At 34.0% G+C, this 27551-nt stretch overlaps 4 protein-coding genes across 5 annotated transcripts in view; 3 read left to right on the top strand and 1 right to left on the bottom strand.

Moving 5' to 3' along the window:
- Nucleotides 1-4716, top strand: part of LOC125063712 (disintegrin and metalloproteinase domain-containing protein 12) — a 59021-nt gene extending 54305 nt beyond the window's left edge. Inside the window, exon 17 of the mRNA XM_047670292.1 lies at nucleotides 531-4716. Within this exon, the coding sequence (XP_047526248.1) occupies nucleotides 531-2811 (2281 nt within the window). The 3' untranslated portion in view covers nucleotides 2812-4716. The remainder of the gene's footprint in view (nucleotides 1-530) is intronic.
- Nucleotides 4717-5520: 804 nt separating this feature from the next.
- LOC125063714 (probable small nuclear ribonucleoprotein Sm D2) lies at nucleotides 5521-6548 on the bottom strand. Its single transcript, XM_047670296.1, has 3 exons — nucleotides 6407-6548; nucleotides 6080-6332; nucleotides 5521-5923 (listed from the first exon to the last, which is right to left on the bottom strand). Coding segments are annotated over exons 1-3 (360 nt in total). The 5' UTR covers nucleotides 6409-6548; the 3' UTR covers nucleotides 5521-5818.
- A 3293-nt stretch (nucleotides 6549-9841) lies between these two features.
- On the top strand, nucleotides 9842-15134 carry LOC125063713. 2 transcript variants are annotated; one of them, XM_047670294.1, is made up of 6 exons: nucleotides 9842-9902; nucleotides 10230-10422; nucleotides 10646-10957; nucleotides 11493-13172; nucleotides 13383-13602; nucleotides 14285-15134. In XM_047670294.1, the coding sequence occupies exons 2-5, from the start codon at nucleotides 10246-10248 to the stop codon at nucleotides 13587-13589; spliced, it is 2376 nt and encodes a 791-aa protein (XP_047526250.1). In that variant the 5' UTR covers nucleotides 9842-9902; nucleotides 10230-10245; the 3' UTR covers nucleotides 13590-13602; nucleotides 14285-15134. The 2 variants fall into 2 exon arrangements, with proteins under 2 accessions (XP_047526250.1, XP_047526249.1); XM_047670293.1 differs by lacking the exon at nucleotides 9842-9902 and adding an exon at nucleotides 9990-10114.
- A 777-nt stretch (nucleotides 15135-15911) lies between these two features.
- The window catches only part of LOC125063119 (protein phosphatase PP2A 55 kDa regulatory subunit), a 33951-nt gene continuing 22311 nt past the window's right edge, over nucleotides 15912-27551 (top strand). The window contains exon 1 of the mRNA XM_047669340.1: nucleotides 15912-16048. The gene's annotated coding sequence lies outside the window, so the exon portion shown is untranslated. The remainder of the gene's footprint in view (nucleotides 16049-27551) is intronic.

The raw sequence follows: 27551 nt of genomic DNA, 5'->3' as shown, positions 1-27551 counted from the left end.
TACAAGCTTTGGATTCCATTTAATTTAGTATTTTAAGCTGATGATAAATTCTTTAACCAACAAAAAATCGCAATTAAATTATAAGTAAAACAATTTATGATCATTAAAATAATATTTTTAGTTCTGTATTTGAATGGGTATTTAAAGTAAAACTATGCATTCATTTTCTTTCTTTTTCTCTCATAGACTTACTTTCTTTTCGTTTGCACATGCTTGGTGAGTTGGTTTTTGGTTTTGGTACTAACCCTTCTAATACCATCACTTAATTGTTGGCCAATTCTTGTAAAAATTTCAAATATTAAGAAAATTTGACCAACGGTTACAAAAATAACCCTTTTAATAAACTACTAATCACATAAGCATTATCTAATAAGGCCATTAATGCACGATTATTAATATGTTGAAACAGTTTTATATTAATAAACGCTTGGGAATTTTTATTGGTACTAGCATAATTTAAATCTTCATTGCATGTTTTTACTAACCAAAATCCTTAAGTTTTAAGAATAATAAATACTTTTTAATTTCAGGATTCCATCTCCAAAAAAATCCAGTCTGCAACGTCGCTTATCTAGAAGCGCCAGCAAATTCGCATCAAATTTCCAAAACACCACTCCTAACAACGCCCAAGCTATCAGCGTTCATACTCTTTCAAATCCAGATGATATGAGCTCATCCCTGTTACGCAGTGACTCCGATCACAGCCCCGCCGGAAACGTCAACCCCTCCGTTACCTTCTTTGGGAATTTTAAAGGCTTCTCCCTCACACCATTGGACAAAAACAGTGAGAATGACACATCGACCGCCACCGATCCGAAGAAGAGCGCAAAAATTACTCCCGTCCATAGAAGTGGTAGCAACAGTCAAAATATTGGCCAATTAAAACCAGTCTTACGATCAGCTCCACCGTTACCGATCGTGCCAACCACTACCAGAACAAGCCCCAAAACTAGTCCGTCGATAAAGAGAACTAATAGTTCGGTACAAAATCGCATTAAAGCGTTGATGAATTCTGAAAAGAATGACGAAGTTGTTATATCAAATCCTGCTCCGAGGCCTGTTATTTCCAGTCCCATACTTGAAGCGTCGACTTGCACCGCTAAAGAACTAATTTCCCCCCTTCAAGGGTCCAAAACATTAGGTCCAATACGTGCAGCTCCAACCGTCCCAACTATGACTCCAGATTTACCTAAAAGACCTCTAAGCATGTATTCTGCAGGAAATGTGCCGCAAAAACCATTACCAGAAGAACCCAAAAAGGTTAAAGAAGGCATATCTTTGAATAGAATTGCATCATTCCTGAAACACGATAAGCCGAAAGAAAAAGAACGAAATCAGGTGGAAAGGAGTCATTCGTTACCAAAAAATCCGAACCATCTAGTCAAAGTACCGAAAGCGGTAGAAAAGGTAGCTTTACGGAATTTGCAAATATCAAACCCGATTTTACAAAAGGGTATTGAATTGCCGAAGGGTTCAGTTCCTGTTGTATCCGACTCTGACGACGCTGATGACTCTAAAGCCTTTGTAAATCGAGCCCAAAGTATGCGAGCCCCGGCATCTCAGAAACCAACCCTACAGACATTTGCATCGATGAGGCAAGCACCGGGTGTACCGCGGCCCTTATCTGGAGTCGGTAGACCTACAGCTCCACCTCCACCTTTGCCTAGTTCGGAAAAAGAAACTTCAATATATCAAAGCCCTAAACCGACCGAAATTAGATCAACAGACTATGTTGACTGTATAGAAGAAAAGTCAGCTCCTTTAGCCCATATTGACGAAGAATCCAGCGACAATATTTACGCTATTATCGAAGAGAGCCCAGAAAAACACGCGAAAAACTTTCCTGCCGTTTCTCATCCGATAAAAACGGCTCCCCAGGAACCGCCCGTCGGTTACAATACACCGAAACCTATAACTTCTAATTCTGGAAGCACGGAAAGCATGGGCTTACTCGGAGAAATAGTCAACGAAATACAAAATCGTAACTTCGACTCCATCTACTCGACGTCAACCCTTGCGAGAAAAAAGGAGAAAGAGAAGAAAAATGCACAGAATAGAGATAGCACGTACATGAATACTGATTACAAGACGCCAGAGAGCGTCTATAGCAATTCTGGTGCCAAGTCAACAACGAGTAGTGGTTACTTACACCCGTCAGCCGTCAACGTACCCACTCGTATGCAAGAAGACGTCATAGAAAAACCACCCTCCCCCTCCTTGAAAGTTAATTCAAAAATACCTACTTTCTCCAGACAAGTCACCCCACCGGGCTTGAGATCAACTAGTACGTTTAAAACTGTACCATCCTCGCCAAAAGCGATTTCAAAAAATATTCCCCCAAAAAATACCAACAGCCCTGACGTTGTATCAAGTTGTGTAGATACCAAAAATATTAAGGCCCCCGACGTGATCAACAATAACAAGGTTGAACCGCCAAAAGTCGCGTCTAAACCTAGTGTAACTAAAACTGATAATCGACCACCTTTAAAACCTACGCCAATGGAGAAAAAACAGACAACAAAACCTGTTTTAAAGCCAGTCAACTCTGCCTCTAATATAAAAGGCGTAGACAAAAATCCAATTAGTAGGGTCAATTCGAAAACAGACTCTGTTAAAACAATAGCGGATAATTTAAATAAAAATCGACCGAAAGTCGTACCGAAACCGAGTAATTTAGTTCAAAGAACAGATTCAACTGTAAAATCGAATTCAACGAAACTGATGTCGAAACCGTCTAATGTTGCCAGTTTACAGCAAAAATTTGAAAATAGAAAGTCAATAGGCAAAGAAATTTCCACTGGAAAACAATAGCTATGGTTATTTTTATGAGAGTAATTATGGAACAATATTTTTTATATTTTCATGAGAAGGATTTCAGAAAGTTTTTTAAATGAATGGATTTGATTCATTATTGTATGGATTATAAAAATGAAAAATTAAGACTGTTGTGTGATGAAATTACTAAAATTATACTACAATTAAGTTATGATATGCAGTTGTAGAAATTCTAGTCGAGTGTATTTTTTAAATTCAGTTTAGCAGATGACTTAATTTTTTGACATAATAATAATTTTTCATTAACTTGAAGTACTTGTTTTTGGCCGCTTATAAATTTATCTATAAACGGAAGCTTTTGCTTTATAGTTATTCTTATTAAAATAAAAGTGTTCATATTTTGATATCAAAAGCCGTAGCCGTTTTAGTGAAATTTGTAATAAGTTTGTACATATTAGATAAGTAGTAGTATAATAGAACCAAAAGACGAAATAATTGTGACCCTCGAGGAATTGCACACATGAACTGTTTTACAGGTTTAGACATTACATGGAGATTTCGTTCTGTTTCCATATAAACTAGTCTCCTTATTTTAAAATTTAACTTGGTTTGGATAAAATCCCTTAACTGGCAATGTTTAATATTTCAATTCTTTACAAGCTTGCGTTAACGTATACGTAATATATTATATTCTTAAGGTCCTAACATCATGTGTTGCAATACCTTTCATATGGATCTCTGTATATATTCCTCGTAGGTATAACGAAACGTTAAGTGTCTTAAAGTACGATTGATTTGTATTTTTATATAGAAGAGTGATATGCGTGTTGATATAATAAAAGATAATTATATTATGGTGCTAGCACAGTTAACCAGAGATTTAAAAATGTATTAAAGTTACAAGTGTTGTATTTATTTCATTTACAATTTCGATCGCAGGAAAAACGACAATTTTTACAGGAAATGGGCAAATTTGCTTCAAAATTATTACAAGATTTTGATAATATTAGGGAATAAATCTTGCCTCCGAATTGTATGATACAGAAGGTAACTATATTTTTAAATCTCTGGTTATATAATTTGACAGCGTAGAAAGTTAGTACAACAGAGATAAAGGCGCTCACACATTATTGGAAAATTCTTGTTTAGTATTTGCTTATATTACCTATACTATTTACTGATAGAGCAATGCAAAAACTTTTTAATATGTGTTATGATATTGTGTGTTCACAGTCATTACGTTTTATTCCCATATACAATTACACCGAGAAGCATACAAAAATGGCTTAATATTTTATCTTGTTTGGTTGAATATAGGAATAGAATGTGCCATTCGTCCATATTATGTAAATTCACTGCCAGTGTACAAAGTTGGTGCTCTTTAAGAAAGCAATAGAACATAGAAATGTTTATCAGAATTCATTATGATAAAAATGCGATAAAGTATAGAATAGTTACATTCTCCACAAACCATTATTATAAGTCAAATAATTAACAATAAGGTGAGAAGTAGAATATTGACAAGCCTTTGGCATAGTTTCTGCTAGTTAATCTTGCTATTGCTAAACATATTTTAAAAATTTCTTAAGATTTCAAATTATTTAATACATAAGCCATATGTACATATGCATTACAGTAGATAGGTACATAATTGGTTGTGTTATATTTTCATTTGATATTTATTATTTCTAATTTTTACAAGTCTAGCTATCTACTTATCTTAATCTTTTTTTAAGTACATAATTTGTAAATACAACCAAAGAAATTGTATTTAAGAGTGATTTTCGACTAGCATTTGTGGAAAGTATTCAGTGTTGGTAGCAAGTTTGACTTTTATTTATAAAGAAGACTGTTATTATTTGGCACCTTTTGTCACAAAGTAGTGACATAATTTTGATTAGCTTATAATTATATTCAGCAATATAAAATGATTTATTGAAATTTGTGTTTTTTTTATTATATTAAGATTTGTTGGCCTTGTGGCTTCAGCATATCGTCATAGTATAGTGACGGATCCGACATATAGTAAACTTTACAGGGCAGCCATTTCAAAATAAATTAAATCATGTTAGTTTTTTTGTCATAACTTTTTTAATAATGTTATTATGAAAATTGTCATACAAGCAAACAAGAGTTTGTTTTAAAACAAAATAAAAATAATAACATTAAATTACATAGTTTTCTAGAAAAATGCTTCTATGAGCGTCCATCAAATCCGTCACTGTGTTATTAATTTGAAATTTAAAACACATGTTTTTTTTTAATGTAGCTGTAATATTTAGTCAATGTAGTATCCAAATATGATAAAAAATGGATTTTTTATTTTTCTCAAATCCGACATTGCTCTACGATCATGACAATATGTCTCATTTAAGAGGTTGTAGGGTAGAACCTTAGAAACCTCAGCCCTTTAATTTGCTTATACAGGAAAACATCCTGAAGAAACTAGCATTTCTAAGACCCGAAAACTCAATGCAAAGGTTGTGTCAGGAACATTGATCACCTGCTTGTAATAAGAAAAAAAGAGATCACAAAACAAATACAGAAATATTAAGCCCATACCTTAAAAGGTTGTCCCGCCACTAGTTCTTTTTATTATATTGAATTTTTAAATTTATGTAGTAATTTTTGCAGTTATTATGACAAAAGAATAAGATACAAGAAATCTTACTAGCTTAGAATAAACTGACTTAAGCACTGATCAATGTGATTGTTTTGAAGGAATTACACAATTAATAGAAGATATGTGCAATGTTTTATTTATTGGTATCAAAACACAAAATATAACTTATTACATACATTAAGCTATAGATGAAGGTCATACACAGAAGAAAATGTTACATACCCAAAAAACAAATATTCATACACTTAACTAAGCATTAATTACAATACCACACAATCAGGATGACATGTATCTTTCTTCTGTGTACAACAGTAATCTATGGATTGTGTACAAGTTATTTAGAGGCAATGTTTAACTTTCCTCTGTCAACTGCTTATATCCAATTACCCAATTTAATATAAGCAACCATTAGATCAGAAATTACTTTCCCGCAGCTGTAGCAAGTGGATTTCTCAAAACTAGAATCACAGAATCTCCACGTAGAAACATTTTAGAGATGAATCTATCCTTATTTACTGCTTTACCCTGAAATACATTTTGAAATCATAAAGAATTTCTTAGTAAGTCCACATATTTTGTTTCAAAATATGTGGTGCTGTGTAGTTTTGTTCTAAAATTGTGATTTCTTAAGTTAGGAAAGATGTTAATTCTAAAAATTTAGTAAAATAAATATCTGTTTACCTTCTTGCCTTTGCCTGTCCTGGGGACTTCGGTCCACATTTCCTTAACGTTTTCAAGGACCATATTGCAATGCCGGTCAAACGCTTTGACGCGCCCTAACAATTTCTTGTTGTTACGACAATTAATAAGTACTTGAGTGTTGTTTTTAACGGATTGTGTAAGAACAGACAAAGGTCCTGTACTGAATTCTTCTTCTTCTATCTTTGATAATTCTTCCAGGGTCATTTCAGAACGAGGTTTCGTCGTTGTTGCCCTATAAACAACGCCAAAATATTTTCATTAAGTGATAATCATAAACCTTACTACTACTTAACTACGTTGACTTACATTGTTTAAACTTATTTACACGAAATAATTAAATTCAATTGATCCTTTAAATGAGTTTTTTATGGTACATAAAATACAATTTGGTTAACGAAAAACGATATGCACGCTTGCCGCTTGCGTTTACACTTTACAGACGATTACAAAGTACGCTGTACAGAGTACAGACCACAGATAAAGAAGAGACACAGTTTTACTAACATCACAGATTTTTTCTACTATATTATTATATATAGTAGAAAAAAATGCGATGGGCATTCATTTTTCTGTAATTCAATATTGAAATGATGGTTGATTACAGCTGTTGTTTTAAAGAAATATTATTCACGCACGCCTCAGTCCTCCCTTTGTTGAGCAACTTTACTTGAATTTTATAATATTAGGTCCTTACATATGAAATTGGCGTTTTGTATGTGAGGAATAAAAAGTAGATTTTTTAAAATAGAATATAATATGTATTTAATTAATCAAACTATGTACCATTGCGGCAGACTTTAGTTTTTTTACCTTGCAAAAATCGTAATCTGTTGGGAGAAAGGTACGGGTAATGCTTTAAGACATTCCAATTTCAGCTCCTTCAACCCTCAATTCTTGAGGGAAGCTTTTTCACCTTCCCAATTTGCTTCAAGTGGATAATACAGTTGTATCACTAACACCGCAGCCTGTAGCTAACTAGCTAACTCAGAAGGGCAGATTCTAAATCTGTTAAGTATAAAAATTTAAGCTATAAAAATACATGATTTAAGAACCCACCACAACGCTTCTCTAGGCAAGATGGCGTCGCACCAATCCATATTATGACGTTCATGTTTGTGAAAACGTAAACAAAAGGCAAGTTTTTTAGGAATGGACCCTCCCTGTTGGCTTTGACAGCTTAGCTCCGGCTGTTTTGGCGAGCGTACCTCTGCTGAGGTGTTACTCACTACGCCAAAGAAATTTGTCTGAGAAGGAGAGGCAAAGACGTTATTTTAGAAGCATGTTACAAGTTATTAACTAGGCGCTAAAGGTAGTTGAGTATACAAACTTTGAGTAACGAATTTCGCCAACGGATTTGAGTTAAGAAAGGGTCAAGGAATAATTATGAGGATCTGGCCAGTCCATTTTTTGGTCCATTTTTTTACCCCCTTTTTCCTTATGCGTAAAGGGAATGTATTAAGTACATGATATAAAATCAATTTAATGAATATTTACATAATTATTTATAGTTTGTTCTAATGGTAAAAGTGAGGATGAACACTGAAAATGTTAACTGAAAGGAAACACCCACTGAGCTGTTTGTCTTTTGGTTTCCTTTCGAGGATCAGCCAACTAAAGAAAAAAGATGATTGCCTCATTCTTTGGTCGCAAAGGTCATTTCGCGACAGTTGTGCTAGAAGATGGGAGGACAGTTCCTACGTTCTGGTATGTCAATCGCTATTTGCCTATTGTCTTGGAAAAAATTAGACAGCAGCGCCCTCGAAGCAGGATTCTCCTTCACCTCGACAATGCTTCAGTGCACTCCGCAAAATGGACTGTTGTATATTTGACTATGGCAGGTATCGAGATAATGAGTCATCCGCCATACAGTCCTGACCTGGTGCCCTGCGACTTTCATTTATTCGCAAGAACTAAAGATAAAATTCGAGGTAGGTATACGCTTTACGAGCCCGGAAGATGCGGTGAAAGCGTACGAAAATGCCATAGAGAGACCCCTAAGGGAGAATGGGCCCACTGCTTTTCTTATAGGTTCCATCAAATGCGACGATGTGTTCACGTTCCAATTAAGGCCGGGTTATACTACAGCCGCGCCGCGTGTCGCAACGCTGCCTGACGCACGGGCTGGTGATTATACTACAGTGTCGTGTCGCCGCGCGTGCTGATTCATTTTTGTGTCAGTTCAGTGGTGACCGTGTAAACGTCCGCATCTATTTACAATGTTCTCTTCCGACTCAGATACGGATCTTGAAGAAGATATTGCCTGCCTATTTATGTTAAGCCAACTCAAGAAGAAAAAAAATTGTTGGCCTATTTCTTCCCACGCTGCTGTTCTTATCAAATGGTCTTTGTAATCTTTATTTTTAGGATCATATAAAAATTTATAGTCTCTCACTAGTTCAATAAGTTCGTTAGCGGACATCTTGCGCGCGCTCTAAAATGTGGTAGATGTCTGCTTGCTTGCTCGTCAACACGCCGGAATGCGCAAATACGCGTTTTTTTTTTTTTTTTTTGAAAGGGATCTCGCTGTTGGCCTTTAGGGCCTTGACAGGTCAGCTCGGGCTGTTTTGGCGAGCGTAGCTCGACCAGAATGAGCGTTTTTCCCGCGACTAGCGCAAGGGCGTCTCCTGTGAGACTCGAACCTCGGCTTGGGCCGTCACGGGGTGGTCAATCGCCTGAAGGGCAGGACGGAAACTCACTGGAGTGAGCGAAGTGCGAAATAAAGGTCCTCGCCTTCCCCGGTGAAGGCGGTTTTTAACCCTAATCTGTGTCTGAATACTTTGATTGTTATTATTTGCCGCGCGGGCGGCTTTTAATTTATTGTTTGCTACAGTAATTGGATTATCCGGATCCGTTAGTGTGTGTCGGGGCCTCCTATGACATTTTTTAGCCGGCGGGAAAGGATAATAGTTGATGCTTTTACGCACCAAAGGGTTGGGATGGTGTTTAGCCTTGTCGAAGTGGCGTGCGGACGCCAACTTCATCCATTGGGCCATGGTAGGGAGCTCCAGGTCGTGGTGGAGATCGACGTTTCTCACATAGAGGGGCGCCCCGGTCGCGACTCTCATGAATCGCATCTGAAGCGCCTGTAGCCGGTGGATGTAGGAGGGGGCACAATGCGCAAATACTACGCTAGCGTATGTCATGCACGGTCGGATGCAGGCCTTGTACAAAGTCACCTTGTGTCTAAGGGACATGTTACTCCTTTTGTTTAGGAGGAAATAGAGGCGAGAGAGGACGAAAGAGGCCTTCTTGCGAACGGCGGCTACATGTTTACGGAAAGACATGTCGCTATCGAGCGTTACTCCTAGAGCGAGCGTTACTCCTAGAACAAATGCGCGTAGCCACGTGGCGATTATACTAGCGCAGAGCGAGCCAACGGGACACTTCCCCCACTACCGAGCCCACGCCGATCGAAATCGAGCGATGTGCGTGGCGTCAGCTCACTCGGCGATACGCGGGGCTGGTTTAATATAACCACGTTCATACTAAATGTATGTAACCGATCGCAATCCCACGCGTTGCGACACGCGGCGTGGCTGTAGTATAACCCGGCCTTTAAGCTTCAGCATAATTTGGCATTGTGCGCCACTGAGTCGCATTATGCTCTGTACTCTGTAGTAGTTACGACTAATCTGTGGTAGTTTTGTGTCACTTTTCTGCCGTATAAAAATTAATATTTTTAAAAATGGATTTTGATAAATAATTATTTTATTATAAATCCTTTAAAGCCATTTATTATATAAATATAAGTTCAAAAAATACCTATAGTCTATACATATATAGTATGTCTTCACTTTATAAGGTTTGTTTACACTTTTAATCAATTAAGATTGAATGCACTGCAGAAAATATGTAACTTATTTAACGTTTCAGTAATGGTTCTTAATTCTTATAATTTGTCAATTTATGTCACAATATTACGTAGGTATCAATATTCAATGGACAATCAACAATGTCAAGTATGTACACTGATTAGGTGATCGTTAGAATGATAAAGTCAAAAAAGAAAAGAAGGTAGCTATGTTGAAGTCGATCTGAGATTTAAGCAATGATAACAAAATTATTCTTAATTTTAAGTAAGCTTAATATAAAATAAAGTAATAATTATAAGAAAAATTGTGTTTTTCAGAGTCACTGATGACAAGATGGCCCCCTTTTTCAGTAAACACACAATCTTGTCTGGTCATATTGATTTTTATTGTTTAGTTTGCGAAAATCGTTTTTTGACAGAAGAAGATACAATTAAACATATTATAACAGATTCTCATGAACAGCAATTGGGGAAGACAATATATGAGTCTAAAGATGATGGCATTAAAAAAGTACTGTATTAATACAATTTTGTTAAATGCTACTCTACACACACAACTTCTATTATAAAAAAATGTGTTGTTAATTTTTGCAATATAAATTCTATTTTCATTTAAAATATTGTATGTTATTGTGAAATACTTATATTGTGTCACTTAAAAACTAGTTAGTAAAAGTAGTAGTTGAGTCAGGATTAAACAAAGAAATATTTAATAATTGTTTTACTTATTTCAGATCAAACTATGGTATTTCTGTGAATTTTGTAGTATAGTCTTGAAAACCAAAGCTAAAGTAAGATTACATATTGTGGAAATGCAACATGTTGCAAACAAAAAAGACCAGTTCATAAAAAGATATGGAAATGTTTTAATTGCCTTTGACGATGTATACATTGATAATGAAGCCTGGGAAGGTTTGTGTGATAGCACATGCATTCTTTGTAATAATGAGTATGAAGATGTTTCAGAACACTTAAAAGATCCCATACATCATATAAACTTTATGCAAAGTAATATTGAATTTCAGAACAAAAATATTTTCCGTCTGGTAAGACTTTTTATTCTTGTATGTTTAAATTAAAATTAACCTAATTTTTGCAAAATAACTTCTTTTAAAAAGAGCCAAGTTTTTACTGTTTATAAATAAGTATTTGAAATGTTGTAGGCACTCTTGTGGCTAATTATTGGTATCATCTTGTAAAAAAAGTATTAATGAGAAGGTGAAAGAATAGTGCAAGCCCTAAAAAATACTCTTACCAACTTTTATGCCAAAAACTGTACCCTTTACTAATCCACTAAGATTAAGAAAATTAAGATTGAATTTTCTTTCTACAAGAGAATTTTACCATTCCTAATACATATTTAAACTTTACTTTCTGTAAATGTAAGATATCAAACAATTATTATCAATTTAAATGTCAGTTTGATCAGTTTACTGGAATGTGATGGAGAAATAGCCTATTAACTTAATTATGACATGCCATGTTTTGTTTGTTCTGTTTTTTATTTATGTAGTATATTAGAAGATAGATAGATTAATATAATCATTATTTTTTAATAAATATGTATTGTTTGGGTTACAGGTAGATGAGGAATCTTTTCATTGTATTACCTGCAATTCTCAAGAAGCCTTGCCAGTTAATACACATTTTGATGCTTCACAACATATAGATATGTATTTAAAATGTCAAATGCAAGCAGCTAAACTCGTTGATGATCAAAACAGTGGTGAAGAAATATCAGCTAAAGAAAATGAAGTTCAACAAAAAATTGATATTCCTGAACTTGCTAGTAAAGAAAAAGCTATACCTTTGGATATTCAAACAGATCTCTTAAATATGCAAAATGAAGATGTGGAAATAAATTTTCCTATACCATTGTCTGAGTTAAAAAAAACTATATATACAGATGAAAAATCTGATCATCCTGAAGAAATTGTAAATAATACAGTCGAAACAAATGCTTACGCAATTGAAAACACTGTATTTAATTTAAAAGAAGAAGAAGAAATTATTTGTAAAGTTCTCGATGCTAATAACTATATTATAATAAAATATGAGGGACCCGGGAAATGGTGCATTTTATGCGATTGGGTTATTGCTTCATTTGAAATAAATGCACATTTGACTAGTGCACACCATAAAAATATTCTTAAACTACATAAAATGCGTATTCAAAAATCAAAGAACCAGGGATATAAAAACAAAACTCCAGTTGAACAAAATAAAACTTTAAAGCCATCAAACATAGAGACTGGAAATGAAAACATTAAAGAAGAATTTGAGGAAATGGCAAATGAGGTGCCTCAACAGAACTCAACACTTAATTCTCCCCTGGTCTCACTCAATAAGCCTGAAAAAAATTCAACTAAACTTCAACATAATATGATTGTAGATGCTTTAGAAAGATTCCAGAATAATCATATTGAAATTAACTTTACTAAAACGATAGCGATGTGTAGACTATGTTCCACAAAAGTTGATTTTAATTATATTTCAATTGAAGAACATATAGGTCAACATGAGAAAAAGATTAATGAGTCAGGCCCAAAAGAAAATTCCAAACAAGTTGAAAATGATTCTTGCCAGACACAACTGACTGACAGAACACTTATAAATTCATTAAAACAGTTTCAGAAAAATTATATTAATATCAATTTTGAAACTAAGCAGGTGACATGTAAGAAATGTTCTATAAATTTATCTTTTGATTACGATACTGTAAAAGGTCATATTTTTACACAACACATGGACAACCTTAAAGATAAACCAAAGACAAAACAAGAAAGTGATACACTATTAAATTTAACTCCTCAAATAAATGAAGAAGAAAACTATGCAAACAAAAACAACTTTAAACATTTACCGGATCAGAATTTAGTTTCTTGTGAAATATGTAAAATACAAGTTTCATTTTCCTTAAAAGATATGGTAGATCATATACATTCAAATGCACATAAATCACAAGTTGAAGCAAATAAAACTAAAATTGAAACTATACCTTTAAGTGTATTCATCCAAACATTAGTAACAGTAAAAACTGGTATTTTCAAAGATCACATTATAAATAATGAAATTTGCATGAATGTACTGAGTTTTATCTTGCTCACTAGCATTCCAGAAGTGAATATGTATAAATGTCTATGTTGTGATTTGTATCTTCATGAAGACGAGTGGTTGCCGCATACAAAATCAAAAGATCATCTTGACGTGTTAACTTATATGAAAGTTGTGATCAATGTAAAAGATGAATTTATACGACAAGTGAGTAAGATTTTTACTTTTTAATATTAATGTCATAATTTTTTCAGCAAAAAATTCAATTTGACTGTTTGATTGGTTTTAATTTTAGCCATTGCATTTCAATGGTGATTAGTGATGAGAAAAGATATCCCTATTTTATACTTACACAGATGGATAGGATTGTAAAATAATACTTTCTGTACTCTATGGGTTTTTAACTTTTTTTTTCAGCTACCCTCTAATCACTATCACTGTGGGTTTTGCAATATAATAGTTAATTGTTGGCAAGATGTGTCAACTCATTTAAGTACAATATCCCATAAACAGTGTAAAATTTCAGCAAAAGCCAGATTACAATCATATACTTCATCAATTGCTGATTATGAGGGTAAAGTGAGTAATGAATCAAGATTTTTTTATGAATTTATTTTAAAATAATTTTTTCATGTAATAATTCAAAAAACTCTTATTTTTTTGTAATAATTATAATAATTGTTAAACAAAAATTTAATTTAAAATAATGTACACTTTAAAACTTAAAGATTATTTTTGTATAAAACCATCATGGTGTGCAAATTTTATAAGGGCAAAGCGACAAGTATTAGCAGCCGGTGTTATTAATCGGTTTTGACCAAGATGTGTTTCCAACAAAAGAACGTGTGGCACTCGGGGACTGCCGCGATAAAGCTATTGCATAGCATTTTTTATCATTTGTTTATTTATTTATTTTTTATTTACGCAGTATTTTCTATTCTCTGATATTAATTCAATCTACCACTCTACCAGACTGAGACTAACACGCCTATATAGCCTGTCTCGCTCTAACGCATACCGGCTGCACCGGCCGCCCTTACGCTGTCACGCATCTCGTCAGAGAGATGTGAATACGAAGTATGCGTTCTGTCCCATTCTAACGCACCTGCGCTACGTCACTGATCACGCCAGACCGATGTGAGACGTAGTATGCGTTCTGTCCCGCTCTAACGCGTATTGGCCGCACCTATATTAAGTCATCGTGTGTTAGGTTTTCATTTTCGTTACGGAATTTCTTGATTCAGTCGCCGCGCTCAAAGCCCGTGATAAAATCTGTGCAATAGCTTAAAAACACATGCTATAGGAGGGACCGTGAAAACTATATATTTTTATTTTAACTTTACATATAAGATAAAAGGCTTTGTTACTCTATATGCCTATACCAAAGGGAATGGATTTCACTATTTGCACCTGTTAATGGGAATTAGTATTATTATTTGTTGTTTAAGTTTATATTTTAATAAACATTTTGAGATGGTCAATATTTATTTCGAGAGATGAATATGAAGATTTAATAGAAATGTATTCAAATAAAATAAGTTAGTACTTGGCTTTTGTACTTGTAGTTTGTTACTCTAGACCAGCAGGGCTACTGTGTAAAACCGATTTCCAAATGTTGCCAATCTAACAAAGTATGATCGAATAACTATAACCACTAACGACGAAAGTCAATTTCATGTTGTTCTTTCATTATTGCGCCAGTTTAGCAGATTAAGGGAATTATGTGGTACGAAAACTTGATATCGACGTCATTAATACTGTAGATTAATAAGGATACAATATAAAATTTGGTTATTATTTGTGAAATCGGTTCAGATTTAAAGTACAAGGATATGATATAAAAAGTATAATCTACATATAAGTATTAACGACACTGATTTCAATGTTTTATCTGTAGTGTAGTTTTGTATATGATATTTTTTGATACTCGATCTCTAGTGAAATTGTAAGAAATTACATTTTACTGACTTTTGTAAATAGCTTTTAATTATACTGTAATTGATAAAACTCGTTTGGTCAACGTGGAAACGTTGCTAGTTTTGAAAAAGATAATAGGCTAAGTCAGTCACGGTAAGTGCAGCGTAATCTCTTAAAAACTGCCATTCATTCGCCACGCTATGGCTCTTTGTAAGATATTTTAACTTGTCATAAATAAAGACTTAATCAAAATATGCATTGTTTTATTACGTTATAAGACAAATATTTTTTTAAGGTTTATTACAACAATTGTTTATTCTGTTCTGCGTAATCTCATACGGAAATGTACGATGAAAGAAAATATTGTAAGGAAACCGGATTGTCTTGTCAAGATGTATTTATTTAGATAATATCCTACAAAATAATGGAAAATTAAAGAGAATAATTCATATCGATAGAAAATTTATTGTAGATATATATTAAATTGTAGCATTTAGCTAATTTAGGCACTAGGGTTTCTTTCCCACCCGTCATGTGACATGAGTATGATAATAAAAAAAGATAAGTACTTACTTATTTTGTAGGAAAAGTACATGAGGAGATACCTCTGTTTTCTGATGGAATAGTGTATTAATCATTCTGCTACTGGAACGTTTATGTTCGTGGGGTAAGGATGAAACATTTTATTTAATCTTGCAGGAAACCTGGTACCGACATATTTTTCTTTAAATCTAAGCTAAATTGGCTGACAGAATATTAGCATCAACATAATAATAATATAAATACACAACAATTACATTAACAAGAGATGTATCTACACCTTTGATCTATTTACAATTACACTTAATATTAATATACTAAAATTAAGCCGTTAAATTATGTCGCGTATTCTTTATGCCTTTTAGCAAAGGCCTCCCACTCCAGAAGTTAAATAAAGAGTCAAATTATCTTACCAAATTAATATGTAGTTTGTTTACGCTATACAAAACACGTCGAACGCGTTGCGTCTGATTATCAGATTGTATCATCGCTTTGCTGTGACAGCACGTTTTAGGTGTATTATTTTCCCGCCATTTTGTTAATTGGTGTTTAAGTGACGATAAAGACGTAAACAGGTTATACAGACTATATATTAACATACAAATAAAAGTGTATTTTGGGATTTGGTAAGTTATAATTTTAATATATAATATAAGACCTGTGCAATGGGAGTTAGTGTTTAGGAAATAAGGGTCGGCATTCAAGCGTTACTCCATAGATATTTTGTAGGCTGATATGGCCCTGCTTTATAATTACATATATTATATTAGGTCATAAAATATCGGAGTAACTAGATACATATAATTTGGCTACTAAGCGTAGTAACAACAACGAATTACTTTACGACAATCATGCTTTGAATTAATAATAAAACCAAATAATAATTTACTAGAAAATTGTGAAGCTATTATCTAGTAATATTATTAGTATTATTTGATAGTAGTAGTATTATTTGATAGTCTCGCCGCGTCGTCAACCTGTCAACATCGTATTACGCAGCTCCTGTGTTTTTTTTAATCTAATTATATGGTTGTATACGCGCGATTGTAGTGAAAAGTGTATGTGATTTGGAGAAAACTTTTAACTTGTGCTAGAACTATTGGAAACATAGCTATTTGTTGTGTAACACTCTAAAAATTAGTAATTTAAAAGTGCTGTAAAAGACCTACCCTCAAAAAACAAAGAAAAAAATAAAATAAAATAAATATATTGACATTAAAAAGTCCCATCATGTCTCAATGTTTTAAGTGTCTTGCTAAAATGGACGAGAAAAATGTCAAAGTAACTTGCAAAGGGTGTTGCCGACTCATTTGTAACAAATGCAACGGTCTTTCTGCGACCGAACTGCGTGTCTTTGGACTTCAGACGCACAAACTATCGTATCTTTGTAATGACTGTGAGACCGGTTTAAGACAAGTTCCAGAGTTGCGTAGATTGGTTACTGAGCTCCAACAAGAGGTCGAGGTTCTGAAGACCACTCAACCGTCCATTGTCAACTTGGATACTGTTATAAATGAAATAGAGGAGAGAAAGAAGCGCAGTTGCAATGTTATTGTGTTTGGTATACCGGAATTAAAATCATGTTCTTCAGAGGAAAGAAAGGATTACGACAAAGCTAAGATAGCTGACGTCTTCAATCCAATACCAATCCCTGACCCCAAGATAGTGCATGTATTTCGCTTAGGTAAACCGGCAGTCGTTAACCCCTCACAGCCACGTCCGATAAAAGTCGTCTTCGAGAATAAACGCGTCGCTACCGATATTTTAAAAAACAAGAGTAAAATTGGTAAACCCGTTAGAGTTTATTCAGATATGACCCCGTACCAAAGAGATCAGCTAAAAGGTCTGCGAGACGAACTTGCCCTAAGGATCGAAAAGGGTGAAAAAGATCTCACTATAAAATATGTTAACAACATACCAAAAATTACAACAATTACAAAAAACTAGCTTTACCTCATATAACCGAACTTAATATTTTATACACTAACTTAGCATCCATAACGGCAAAATTCGATCTTTTTCTTATTGAAGTTCAAACGCACAAACCTTCTTTGATAATGATAACTGAAACTCATTTACACAGTAAATTGACTGATAGTCTAATTAATATACCTCATTATACCCTATATAGACTAGATAGAGCGAATAGACCCGGAGGTGGAGTTCTGATATATGCCGCATATGAAACGAATAACATAAAGATTTATACCAAAGTAAATAAAAACTACCACGATCCACGTGTTGAGGCTCTATGGCTAGATGTCGAATATAAAGGAATAAAAATTCTGTTAGCTTGTGTGTACCGCCCTCCATCCTGCACTATGCAAGAATCCGACCAAGTCCTTTTTGATACAATCGATAAAGCGTCCTTTGAGAACACGGTACTTATAATAGGTGATTTCAATTTACCACACTTAAAATGGCCTCTTAACCAAGTAAAAAAACTAGACAAAGTAAGTGAATCTTTCTTTAATATGTTCTCTAACAGCAATTTAAATCAATTCGTAAACCAAATCACAAGAAAAAGAAACGACGAGGAGTCAACGTTAGACCTTGTACTTTGCAATGACGATACTCTTATAAGTGAGGTACGTTATTATCCTCCAGTTGGAAGAAGTGACCATTTGGTACTCACGGTCTCTCTACAAATTATTGGTACTGAAGTTAAGTCTAAAAAAGAGACCCAATATGATTTCTATAAAGCTGATTATATTAGTTTAAATAACCAACTTGATTCATTGATTATTCAAGGGTGCTCATCAGATGATCTGTGGATCAACTTTAAAGATCAAATCCAACACGCAATTAAAAAATCTATACCTCTTAAAACTAAAAGCAAGAATAAAAACCTACAAAAGCCGTGGATAAATCACGAAATATTACATCTAACTAAGAAGAAAAAAGAACTATGGCGTTTATACAGAATAGCCAGGACTGATAGCATGTACAAAAGATACAGATATATAAATAATTTGATAATTAAACTTACAAGAAAACGACGAAGTGAATTTGAATCAAATGTCATTGATACCTCCTCAAAATCTTTTTATGCATACATTAGAAAACAATTCAGCTCTAAAACAGGAATTCCATCGGTTTTAAAAAATGAGGTAGATGAACTTGTTGTTGAGCCATCAATGATAGCGGAAATGTTTGCTGATAACTTTGAGTTAAATTACTCCCCAGAACCTGATGGACCAATACCGAACATCAAACTTTCCAGGACTGAAGCTTCCTTTGATGCTTTCTCGATTACGAGTGAAATGGTTTTAAAATCCCTAGATACATTTGACGACACAACAGCGTCAGGACCAGACGGCATTCCATCCATACTATTAAAAAAATGTGGCAAATCACTCGCAGATAACATAGCCAAAATTATGAATGCATCGCTAAACACAGGCCTTGTACCGTCCGATTGGAAATCTGCTGTTGTTGTGCCAATATTTAAGAAAGGTAACAAATTATCAGCCTCCAACTATCGACCTATAAGTCTTACGTGTATATTATCCAAATGTATGGAGAAGATTATAGCTGAGAAATTAAGGAAATTCCTTTTCGATGAAAATATAATACCCTGCGAACAGCATGGATTTGTACCAGGACGATCTGTCGCAACTAACCTTCTCATGTGCCTGAATCAATGGGTAAGAAGTTTCGACCGGGGTGATCCTATAGATATAATCTACCTAGATTTTGAAAAAGCTTTTGACCGTGTCCCAGTTCGCCGACTTTTATGCAAGTTAGAGCACTTAGGGATCCGAGGAAAAATATTAGCTTGGATTACGAATTACCTTACGGAAAGATATTTTCGAGTTCGCATTGGAGATGTACTGTCCTTGCCTCGACAAGTACTAAGTGGCGTTCCTCAAGGATCAGTACTTGGCCCTTTACTTTTTATTCTTTACATGACCGATCTGAAGAACTCACTACAGATTTCACATTCGATCTTTGCCGACGACATAAAATTTTTTGGAAATCCACTCTCCCAATCTCAAGCAATACAGGGTGGTTTGGATGATATTTTTGATTGGACCAAGCAGTGGCTTCTGTCACTAAATGTTAATAAGTGCACAATATTGCACATAGGAAAGAAAAATCCGCACATTACTTATCGCCTAGGTCAACAGCAGTTAATTCCAGTATTCACGCAAAAAGACTTGGGTGTTACCATCAGTTGTGATTTGAAGTGGGAATGTCACATTATGAATATAGTGAAAAAGGCTAATTCCATGCTCTATTTAGTGAGAAAATCATTCAAATGCCTGTCACCAAGAACACTCTTAAAGATATATAAATGTTACATTAGACCACTATTAGAGTATGCCTACAGCATTTGGGATCCTTATTTCATAAAGGATATTAGTTTGCTTGAAAGGGTTCAAAGAAAAGCCACGAAAATGATCAGGTCATTCAGGAAGAAATCTTATAATGAGCGTCTGAAAGCTCTTGACCTTACTGATTTAGGAAGTAGGAGATTACGAGGAAATCTCATTGAAACCTATAAAATCCTCACTGGCCACTATAATGTTCCAGGAATTGAGAAGCTCTTCATTTTAAGTGAAAATACGCATTTGAGGGGTAGTTCTTTAAAACTTAAGACCACTCAACACAACACAAATTCCCTAAAGAACTTTCTCCCAAACCGTGTAGTGGCCGACTGGAATAGGCTTCCGGAAAGTGTGATCAGTGCACCATCTGTGAACACCTTTAAAAATAGACTGGACAAGTTTCTCCAAATCCCTTAATACACGCGCATCAGCTTATTAAAAGCTGCCAGTGTGTTAATTAAATAATAATAATATTAGTGCGCACTCAACAACTTACGTAAAATTCCAAAACAATTTAAAAATAATGTTAAAAAATCTTAAGTCAAGCGTACTATAAAACTAAAGTTAATTTTGCTAAGTATTTTATTTGCTTATTACTTTTTTGTATTGTCACGGAATTATAGCAATGTTGGACTAGTGAATCGAACGTGCGGAACACAATTCTGAGGTCATTTATGCTCGATTCACATCTATGCACCAATATATTTTTCGCTCTCTGTGCGCAATTAACACTTGCTCATACGTATGTAAACAATAAACATAGTGGTGAAACCAACATATTTAAGATAAAAATAATCAACCATATGTCACTGAAGGCTAGACTAGTCTATAAAAAACAGATTTAACCTGAGGCCAAAGTCATTATTATTATAGAATTAATAATAAATTATTCCCCACTCCAGACAATATAAAGAAATAACGTAGTTATATATAATATTTAATAACCTAGCTAGAATGATGTATCTATATGATCCAAAAATTATTTCTCTTTAAAATCTAAGCCAGTTTCGTTTATTCAGTAAAAAAATTGAGGTTCGTTTAAATTGGCAGTGTTATATTTCCAGCGTAGAAACCCCAGTTTCGCACTACACACAATTAACATTTGCCCTTTCGGTGGAGGAAAAAATCGAGAGAAAGCCGGCTTACCAACTCGCTCTTGGCCATAAACAATATTGCATATCCTATATCCCACATTCCTACATATTATAAACGTTTATGACGACACTAAGTTTAAAATAGTAAACATTACAATATAAATGACTGTCATTCCGTGATTTATCTAAAAAGATTATTATCAAATTATTTATAAGTTCCTTCTCAGAGTTAAGTATTTACTATGGACTTAGCTGATTGCCTTGTAGAAAGGTCATAAACGACAGGCCATGGTACATTTGAAAAACATAAGTTATTATAAACGAATTTGCTATGAGACGAGAGCTTTTTGTAATTGAAACCAATTGTCATTTTTAAAGCAAATAACTACGGATATTTTGGAAACAAAATATAGGTAGACCTGTAGTTTCACCATTCGACTAAGTATTAATAAACTGTAGTAAAACCCGTTCGTAAAAACTACTCGGTGCGAGTAAAGTTCGGTGGCGATTGTTGGAGGGATGTTTTAATAAATAAAACTCTTTGTTTGAAGCTCGTTTTAAATCGTTTAAAACATGACCTTAGAACAACATAAAATTAGGAGTAGTGGGGTTGCGACGTTAAAAAAAACTTACTAGACTTATTTAAGGGTTCTTAAATCTAAGTGACCCTTCTGTTGCCTATAAAGAATTTATGTGTAGCCGACCGTTTTTCTGAAACGAGAATGTTATATTACAATATATAACATTAGTTATAAAAAATAAAAAAAAAATAAAAACTAAAGACCACAACTATTACTAAACTGGCGTATTACAATGTATTGGCTACAAGTGTAAGTTAGCTAACAATTGATTTGCGCTTCTAATTATTAACTAAAATATAATATGTAACTTAACAAATATTATATGTAACCTAATATTTGTTAAGTTACATATTATATTTTAGTTTACTGGCGCTAATATTTTTTTCACTTATATTTGTGCAATATTTTACATTAGCTATATGCATTGTAGTTTTGTTCTGAAAAAGTAGCCTAAGGCAGAATGTCAGTACTAAACACTATGATAAAAAAGTTTTGACCTCGGCCCTGAACCCGGTAGAATGCGAAAACGGCTCAAGGGCTTGCTGATGCAATCGGTTTAGAAATACATAAAGTTAAGTGAGTTGTTTATTTATGAAGTCCTAAGATAAGATCAAGCTTAACGTGAACGGGAGCTACTTGTGGTGAGTGGTCGTAATTGAATTCGTGTATGCGGTGATGTTAGTTATTTCGACTATGATTTACGTTTTTTTCCCACGAGAATGTAAGTGCGTGCTCCTATTTCATCATGCCTCCTACTGCTAGAGGACAAATCTTTTTTTTAAATTTATTTTATTATTATTAAATAACTATTAATTACTTAAGAAGTCATGTGGCATATGGTGTAATGGTTGCAGCACCTAACAAACATTGTGTAAAATAAAAAACTTGGCGGAGAAAAGAAAGAAAAAATAACGAATACGGAAACCAACAAGTAGTTTAATGTAAGATAAGTAAACTATATTCTAAATTATAATTTCTGACTCAAAGATTTTCAGTTCATATTAAATCAGTCGAAGAACCTTCAAGAAGACATACACATCGTACAAACATGGCTTTGATAAACAAAGCGAAGGGCAAAATGACCGACTTATATAATATATCATGTATTGTTAACTACCGATGAAATTTTACACTTTACAGTTAATTAGGATGTCTGTAATATATTTTTGTTGTTTTATTTACATTAAATAACAAAATAACAATCAAATATACAGTATTTACAATTTTCTTAACCTACATAGTAATGTAAGTAGTGTCTTCCCCTTAATAGAGATTATTAGCAGTATTATTGGATACTTTATGTATAACCTTTTTAGTAAAGGTTAGACTTAAATTACTTAAAGAAAACACTTTTTAACCGGATTAAAGTTATGTATTATTATAAATTTACAATTATTTAACATAATTTTAAATTTAACCGTCGTTTTGCGTGCTTTACAGCGTGCGTGGTCACGGTGACTGAAAAAGGTGTTGAATGAAAAAAGTAGACTTTTTTGACATAGGGATGAGAGTCCAACGCTGAAGCCTCTTGGCAAACATTGCACCTGTTTTATAGATATTGTAAAATGATCCATAGCATTTGAAATTTCTATTTCTCGTTCGTCGATTTTTTTTTATAGAACGGGGCAAACGGGCAGGACGCTCATCTGATGTTAAATGATACCGCTGCCCATGGACACTCTCAATGTCGGAGGGCTCGCGAGTGCGTTGCCGGCCTTTTAAGAATTGGTACGCTCTTTTCTTGAAGGACCCTATGTCGAATTGGTTCGGAAATACTTCAGTGGGTAGCTGGTTCCACATAGTGGTGGTGCGCGGCAAAAAAACCTTAAATTTTGATTTGATTGATTTCGACCAGAGAACTAGAGATTTCCAGACCAGGCAATAAAAATACATATAAATGTTTTTTATTTGTTAATAATACTATTACATCTTACTCGTCTTAAAGAGTATATGTACTATGTAGTTTCTGAGTACATTCTGTTATGTATATTGTAGGCATAGACCTTGACTTCCATTATGTACTGTGTAAATACTACAGACATTGATTCACAGGTCACGGTTATTATACGATTTCTTTTAATAACTAAGTTAAAAAGATTTGCACTCTCAATATATCCTTTTCTTTTAGTTTTATTACCCCCCAGAATCCCCGAAATTCTTCCCATATCTCCTATACTACTGAAGACATTTTAATGAAACTTGAACTGGTCCCTTTAATATTAGGTAATTTAATATACCTGACTTATATTAAGGATCGATGTTTTTTCGTTATGAGAAATTTTTGGGCAAACATACATCAACAGTTTTAGTGGTAAGAAGTGCACGCCCAACACTAACAATCACTACGCTGACCGATCGTTCGTATCTTCGTCTTCATCGTCCAGGGGTTGTAACGCCGACTTTTGAAAAGACTACAACCTCAATTAAACACATTAAACTTATTTTGCTCATGCAATTATTACTCTGTGCAATTATTAGCAGTGTTGGCTTAGTGGCTTGAGCCTCTCAACCGAGAATCATGCGTTCGAATCACGTTTGTGCATCAATGGACGTTCGGTGAAGGAAAACCACCGAAACAGCACGCTTTAGAACAAAAAATTGGCCAGTGTCAGGCACAGAAGGCGGATCACTTGCCTATTAAGAAAAAACAGATCACGAAAGGTCTTAGAGGTCGCACCATTGTTTTTTTTAATCACTACTCAAGACTAGAGTCTTTAAAGATAGACTTGGTGTATTACTTTTGGAAAAAAATGTATTATTCAATAAATGATTATTTGCGTGAGACACTAGTTGGTATACATTTAATAACATATGATATGTACGATACAAATAATATAAGAACTGACCGATTCATATAATAACCAATAATGTAACATGTAAAATTCCTTTAAAGACAAATTTGCGCGCCATTGTGTGTGGCAGAATATGCGAACTTACGATTGTACCACCTTACACAGTAAGTTTAGAGTAAGTAAAGCCAATTGGCAACATTCCCCATAGCATTCTTCGTCATACTAGCGTTGTGGTAAGTGGAATAATAGAGGTTTTATTTATAATTTAAAGCACTCCCTTGACCCAGAAACTACTATTATATTGGAAATAACACCGAAATAGAGATAATAAACAAGACGCGTTATCATCACGTGGTCCTTGGTTTCCATCTCAAGGAGAATTACTCTTGTTTTTAAACATATCAAAACGATAATCTATATATATAAAAATGAAACCCGTTTTCCGTTGTCATGACATAACATGAAAACGGCTTGACCGATTTGTCTGATTTTTTTTTATAATATTCCTTGAAGTACGAGGATGGTTCTTACGGAGAGAAAAATTTAAAAAAAATGAGTGAAAAGTCTTAAAACAACACTTTTCTATATTACCATACAAAATATTCGTAATAATACTTAAAAGTCAATTTGAACTTTAATACCATATCATAAAGTTCAAATGTTAGTGGAGGGGTTCCGGGAAGGTGAATTTTTATTTTTTGACATAATGTATGTCTTATCAACTTTCTTTTTTTTATCTTACTAGCTAGACCGGTGTCCCGAATAGCAGAATAAGTATATTAAACAAATAAAGAATCGACTGTTGGGCGGTACGATGTTCGCCAGGCCAGCTAGTGATTAATAAACTTCAACTGAGATTCATACGTTAGAAGAAATCAATGTGATGTGTGTCATACAATTTCAATACGGTATCAATTAAAAAATTGATTTTTACTGAGAAAACATCTGAATCACACTTAACAAGATTCAATCAAATTGTGTTGAATCATTCTTGGGACGCTGATGTCTTGAATTGTCGCAATGAATTTTTAGACAAATGCCTTAAAGTTATCATGTGTTGTAGAATTATAAATACAGGTAGTCCTCGTACTTACGGCATGTTAGGTTCTCGAAATACGCGACGTAAGTCGAGACATATTTTTTCGTATGTTTACATGTAAAACTCAAGGGTTAGGATCCACACGGACTCGAAATTAAAAAAAAAACCGCTTTTATAACAAAGGATATACATACTTTATTATCAAAAGTAAGTTCTTATAATAATTATATATTATGCACTTATGAAATTGCTATCATACAGATCTTCGGTACCTAACACTGATAGGCTGCACAAATTTTGTTATTAACGTTGGAACTTCTCTCAAAATTAGGATCATTTTCTTCAAAAATTTTCATGGCATTCTCCAAATTTGCACAAAACAAGTGAATTCTCCTATGCCGGAAATCGAAACAAATGACGTATGCTTGAGGAATAGTGTCAAAACATTGTTCGACGTAACTTGAAACGACGTAAATCGAAACGACGTAAGACCAGGACTGCCTGTATTTAAAAAAAATGTGTGGGAAGGAAGGTGAACAGTTCCTACAACCTAAACGGGGATTTTCCATTAGTCTAACTCTGTATGGCCGGCCCGAAGAGTCCTTTGCATGTGGCAAAAATTTATTTATTTTGGCTTTATTTGGCTTTATTTCATTATAGGCAGGATCAGCATTATCCTTCACCGTACCGATGCTATGTCTATATTTAAACTAATCCATTGATTTTGAAGCGATATTGAAGCCAACATCAATATAGAAATCATAGAATGATAGGTTAATAATTTATCCGCAGATCGACTTCCGCATAAACCGCACGTGACTAACATTTCTATACCTTTTCCTTCTTATCAGTGTACTTATTCTGTCCTTCATCTATTTCCTTACAGAACCTATCACAATCGTATTAAAACGCACTGCATTGTTTGTAAATAATTGTTGCCATATACATACATATATAGCCGTTACAGGGCTTCCCCTAGTTAATAGTGTACTCCGAGCCGAGTCGGCCACGGTCATCTGTATTTAAACTTGCCGTGTACGTAGAAGATTTACAGCGCCCAAGTTATGTCTAGAGCAGTGTTGGCCTAGTGGCTTCAGCGTGCGACTTTCATCCCTGAGGTCGTAGGTTTGATCCCTGTGCAACAATGGAATTTCTTTCTATGTGCGCATTTAGCATTCGCTCGAACGGTGAAGGAAAACATCGTGAGGAAACCGGCTTGCCTTAGACCCAAAATTTGACAGCGTGTGTCAGGCTCAGGCTGATCACCTACTTGCCTATTAGATTGATAAATGATCATGAAACATATGAATAAATCTGAGACCCAGACCTAAAAAAGGTTTTAGTGTCACTGATTTATTTTTTTTATTATTTAAAATCATACTTATGTTTATCATATTTTAATATTTTCAAATATACAGGAGAGATAATTGGGGATAATGCACGTCTGATTATAGTATGATTAATGCTTGAAGTAAACTATAAATAAATTGTCAAGTTGGACAAAAATAAAGAAATCTTATTTTTTTTCAAATGTAGGTCGTTGAGGATATATACGGACATAATAAACTGTTATCTGACTGGAAGTACTATTATATACTACCATAATGCAAAATCTTAGTCACTATCTAGTGTTTGAAAAAGTTGAAATGTTTAATTTAAATTGCTTCATAAAAATAAATCAGTCATCTTTGACAGGAAGAGATAGTTTACTTTAAAACATTGCAATCAGACTATTTTCATAAATGAGGGGGAAGATTTCTATTAGTACAAAAACTATTTGTTTTGTAAAGTTTTAATAAGTCGATATGAAAGATAGATCAGGATTTAAGGTTTTATTAATATTACAGAAATACATAGCTTTTGTATAAGACATTTTTAATCAAACTCTTATATTTCTTAAAACGAGATTGTTGCTAAGGCAACTTCTTGTATGCCAGTAATCAGTATATACATACTTCACACCCTCTTAAGTTTTTAGAGAATATATGTATATAAATTCTTTAAACCCAATTGTAAGCAAAGTTCTTTTAATCTAGGGCCATACAATGGTTTCGTTAGCATATCGGCTAACTGTATCTCTGTGGAAACATGTTCTACTGTAAAGTCTCCATTGCTAACACATTCTCTAATGAAGAAATGTTTAAGTTTAATGTGCTTAGTACGCTTATGGTACTCATAGCGTGGATTTAGCGCGAGCTTTACAGTTGATTCATTGTCTAACTTCAATACTGGACTTTCGGCTTCTGTAAGTTGGCGAAGTAGGCAATTTAGCCACAAAATTTCTTGTGCTGA

Source organism: Pieris napi, chromosome 3 (assembly GCF_905475465.1).
Source record: "Pieris napi chromosome 3, ilPieNapi1.2, whole genome shotgun sequence".
In the NCBI taxonomy this organism is placed as follows: domain Eukaryota; kingdom Metazoa; phylum Arthropoda; class Insecta; order Lepidoptera; family Pieridae; genus Pieris; species Pieris napi.
This window is presented reverse-complemented; position numbering and strand designations above follow the sequence as displayed.